This window comes from Asparagus officinalis, chromosome 7 (genome assembly GCF_001876935.1).
Source record: "Asparagus officinalis chromosome 7, Aspof.V1, whole genome shotgun sequence".
NCBI classification, from domain to species: Eukaryota; Viridiplantae; Streptophyta; class Magnoliopsida; order Asparagales; family Asparagaceae; genus Asparagus; species Asparagus officinalis.
Genome location: NC_033800.1, coordinates 135,408,392 through 135,412,965, shown reverse-complemented (window position 1 = coordinate 135,412,965; position 4,574 = coordinate 135,408,392). Strand labels below are relative to the sequence as shown.

At 37.5% G+C, this 4,574-nt stretch overlaps 1 protein-coding gene across 1 annotated transcript; it reads left to right on the top strand.

Moving 5' to 3' along the window:
* On the top strand, positions 223–768 carry LOC109847825. Its single transcript, XM_020417062.1, has one exon. It carries the CDS (start codon positions 223–225, stop codon positions 766–768), a length of 546 nt encoding a protein of 181 aa, XP_020272651.1.

Here is a 4,574-nt window from a genome sequence, read left to right as displayed (position 1 = left end):
AATGTGTCTAATTCTGAAAAGGCCAGAATACTAATTTTATGGGATCCTGATATTCTGAATGTTCAAATAACAAACATCTCTCCACAGCAAATAACTTGTTTTGTTAAATCTGTGGATGGAAGAATTGATTGCATCATTTCTTCTATATATGGTTTTAATCACTAGGAATCTAGGAAAGCTCTATGGACTGAACTTCTTTAGATTCATCAAACTATTGGAAATATGCCATGGATTCTCTGTGGAGATTTTAACTCCATGTTAAATAATGATGAAAAACTTGGAGGATCAATGCTTTCTGATACAGACACAAAGGACTTTAATTCTTTCATTGAGGATTGTAGCCTTTTGCATCTTAAAACCCTGGGCAGTTTCTTCACCTGGAACAATAGACATGATCATGAAACAAGAATCTGGTGCAGATTAGACAGGACTTTAGTGAATGACTCATGGATCAACAAATACAACTCTAGTCATGTGGAGTTCTTGGCCCTAAATTTTTCAGATCATTCACCTGCTGTGGTATCTATCTATGATGAGGAAATACAAGGGAAAAAGTCTTTTAAATTTTTTAAAATGTGGACAAACCATAGCAATTACCTACAAACTATTATTTCTGTATGGAGCACTAACATTGCAGGTTTCACAATGTATTCAGTATTTGCCAAGCTCAAGCTTTTGAAGGGGGCACTGAAGGAACTGAACAAGAAACATTTTAGCAACATTTCTGAACAAGTTCAAAGGGATAAGTACGCTTTAGAGGACACTTAAAAAAAACTGCAAGATGATCTTTTCAATCCACACTTGATCAGTCATGAAAAAGAATGCTTATCTATTTACAACTATCTCCTGAACTGTGAGTTGTCTTTCTATCAACAAAAAGCTAGGATCCATTGGAGCATTAAAGGAGATAGATGTACCAGTTATTTCCATTCAGCCATCAAAGCAAATAGGCACCAAAACAGAGTTGTGGTTCTTTGCAACAGCTAGGGGGTAAGAATTACTGAGGGAAAGGAAATTGTCAATGAGCTTCTCTCCTATTACAAGAACCTAATGGGAAAGTCTAGTATAACATCAGCTCCTAGTCACAGGATTATTCAAAATGGTCCATGTTTAAATGAAAATCAAATTGGGACCTTATCTACTCCAATCTCCAAAGAGGAAATCAGATGTGTTGTGTTCTCCATGCCAGATAATAAGGCCCCAGAGCCAGATGGTTATGGTGCATCTTTCTGCATGGCCAATAATTGGAGATGAGATTACACAGACTGTTGAGGATTTCTTCATTACAGGAAAAATGTTGGGAGCAATCAACTCAACCTCTATCACTCTTATCCCCTGTTGAGGATTTCTTCATTACAGGAAAAATGTTGGGAGCAATCAACTCAACCTCTATCACTCTTATCCCTAAGGTGCATTGTCCAAATTCTCCATCAAATGTTGGGAGCAATCAACTCAACCTCTATCACTCTTATCCCTAAGGTGCATTGTCCAAATTCTCCATCTTACAAGCTAATTTCCTGTTGCAATAGTCTCTACAAAATTATATCCAAAATCCTTGCTAACAGGATTCAATCTGTTATGGGGCATCTCATTAGTGAAGCCCAAAGTGCCTTTGTAAAAGGAAGACACATTACAAACAATATTCTGTTAGCTCATGAGTTGGTTAAAAACTATGGCAGGAAACACATCTCTCCTAGAGTCATGATAAACATTGATATTAGAAAGGCTTTTGATATTATCAATTGGAAATTTATAGAGGAGATGCTTAAAGGCTTGGGTTTCCCAGAAATGTTGATCAACAGAATCATGACTTGCATCTCTACCCCTAAATACTCCATCTCACTTAATGGTTCACTCCATGGATACTTCAAGGGTGAAAGAGGATTAAGGACCCCTAAATACTCCATCTCACTTAATGGTTCACTCCATGGATACTTCAAGGGTGAAAGAGGATTAAGGAAAGGTGACCATCTTTCCCCATATTTGTTTATTTTAGGTATGGAGTACCTTTCAAGAAGTCTTGACTCTTTGAAGAATGACAGGAGCTTTAATTTTCACCCAAAGTGTGGAAAGCTTAAAATAACTCATTTGATCTTTGCGGATGATTTATTGATGTTCTGTAAAGGTGACATTGGCTCTGTTCAAAGGCTTTATCAATGTTTTGCAAACTTTAGTGCTGTTTCAGGACTTGATGCCAATCCTAGTAAGTGTGCAATCTTTTATGGTGGTGTTGAGGAAACTATAAAAAATACAATCCATGATTCTTGGGGTTCACTGAGGGGAAGTTTCCTATCAAATACCTGGGGGTTCCTTTAGTGTGCAAAAGATTACCTTTACAAGACTGCAGTTTTCTCTTCAGCAAAATCACAAATCAATTTAATAGTTGTATGAAGCTCAAAAACCTGTCATATGTAGGAAGAGTGCAAATAATTAAAAGTATCATTCTTGACATTCAAATCTATTGGACATCAAGTTATGTTCTTCATGTTAAAGAACTCTAGAAAGTTGATGAACTCTGCAGAAACTTTCTTTGGGGAAAAAATGATTTAACTTTCAAAGCACCTCTGGTTTCATGGGACAAAGTTTGCATTGGGAAAAAGTATGGAGGTTTAGTAATCTTCTCTTCTATTATCTGGAACTTTGCAGCAGCTGTGAAGACTCTATGCGATATACATAAGAAGAAGGAACTCCTTTGGATCAAATGGATTCATGGTACGTATCTAAAACACATGAATATTTGGCAAGTGAAAATGAAGAGAGGAGATTCTTGGATGTGGAAACAACTTTTGAAAGTTAGAAATAGAGCTGTGTATTACTGTGGTGGAGTTGGAAATTTAGAAAACTTGATCAAATCATGTTCCAGGAACTCAAAAATTAAACTGTCGGAGCTCTATCATGCACTATCCCCAGCTACAAATAAGGTATCATGGAGCAATACAATTTGGGAGAGTCTTAACTACCCTAAACACTCTTTTATCTCGTGGTTAGCAGTCCAAGATAGGCTGTTAACACAAGATAAACTGTTGAAAAGGGAGGTTATTCAGTCAAACCACTGTGTCCTGTGCACAGGAACAGAAGCTGAGAATAGAAACCATCTGTTTTTTGATTGTAAATTTTCTCAAGATATATGGAATAAGATCATGGCTTGGATGCAATTCAAATGGAGAAGTTGTGATTGGAACCGACTAATGACCTGGTTTAGTTCCAACTTGCGGGGGAAGGGTTTCAAGGTCAGAGCTAAAAGAATGGCTCTCTCCTCCACAGTTTACACTATTTGGATGAAACGCAACAGGAGGATTTTTCAGGGAAAGTTCTGTGAAGTTGAGCATCTTATCAAGACTATCAAAATAGATTTGATGACAGTGATTCTTAATTGCACTTTGCCTGCAGATTACAAAGAATGGATACTCTCCTTATAACCTCTGCAGGGTTTGGTTTCACTGTTGCAGCTGCTGAATATTTCGGATACGCTAAATGGCATTGTTTGTATTTTTTTCATAGATCACTCAGTTTCTTGAGTTCTTGATGTACATAAACTTCCATGCGGTTTAATGAATAAAAGCATTCATTGACAAAAAAAAAAAGAAATCAAATCTTCTTCTTTTATGACGAGCTTGTGGATTGTACAAGTCGTCGGTATTCTCCTCATAGTGGAATCTCCCCTCACCCCTCTCGTGGACGTAGGCACGTTTACTGAACCATGTAAATCTCGTGTCTTTACTGTTTTCTGGGTTTTCATATTGCTTGTAGGTTCCCTCGACAAGTCAGTCTTAGAACTGATGAGAGGAAGAGTGTATATTTCACTTTGTTGAGATATTTCACTTTCTATTCTTATTTCCTTTGTAAAACGGGAATATAGAGGTAGGCTTGAGCTTTTGTTAAAACAAAAGTCAGGGCTTTCTCTTAGGCTATATCCGTTCCGCGGCGTGAGGGCGTGACTCTGCGCCCAATACTTTTAATCTTTTCAGGTAGAAGATTGGCGGCCAACAAAGTATTCGTCCTTTCGAGTCTTGCTATATGTGTAATGAGATCTTGAAATGTACTCACCCCAGCTGCGGATAAAAATGGAGCCATGGAATTATCAATGTTTCCCATGAGCAAGCTCACAGTTTGCATTTACTCTAAATTTTGCTTGCATTTGATGCCTCAATTGCTTCATCTGGTGACATAATCCAAGATACTTTCATCGCTCTTGCATTAGGTATTGTCTCCAAAGACCTTCGATAATGTCATCCTTGTCCTTTAATTATAATGAATAATGGATCTTCCTCATTGCTATTTTCCTCCATAATAGTGGAATTTTTGTTTTTATTCTCTCCGTCAATTTCTGTACCCTCGTCTTGATTTGCATATGTATTTTTACGGGATGAGCTGCTTACTTTTCTGCTTCTACTTACTTGTCCTGTGTGCTAGACCATCTTCATCCGTGCTTTTGACGGCATACATAATATGTACCGTATATTTCTCTGTAGCACCTTTCTTCACTGTCCTCTTCTTCCTTGCTGGAACAACTGAAGAAACTTCCGTGGCTGGACTTTTTTATTTTTGCTGAGATGTAGATGTAATGCCTTGAA

Coding starts and splice junctions, on each gene's coding strand:
- LOC109847825 (XM_020417062.1), top strand. CDS start 223: ATGCCATGGATTCTCTGTGGAGATTTTAACTCCATGTTAAATAATGAT.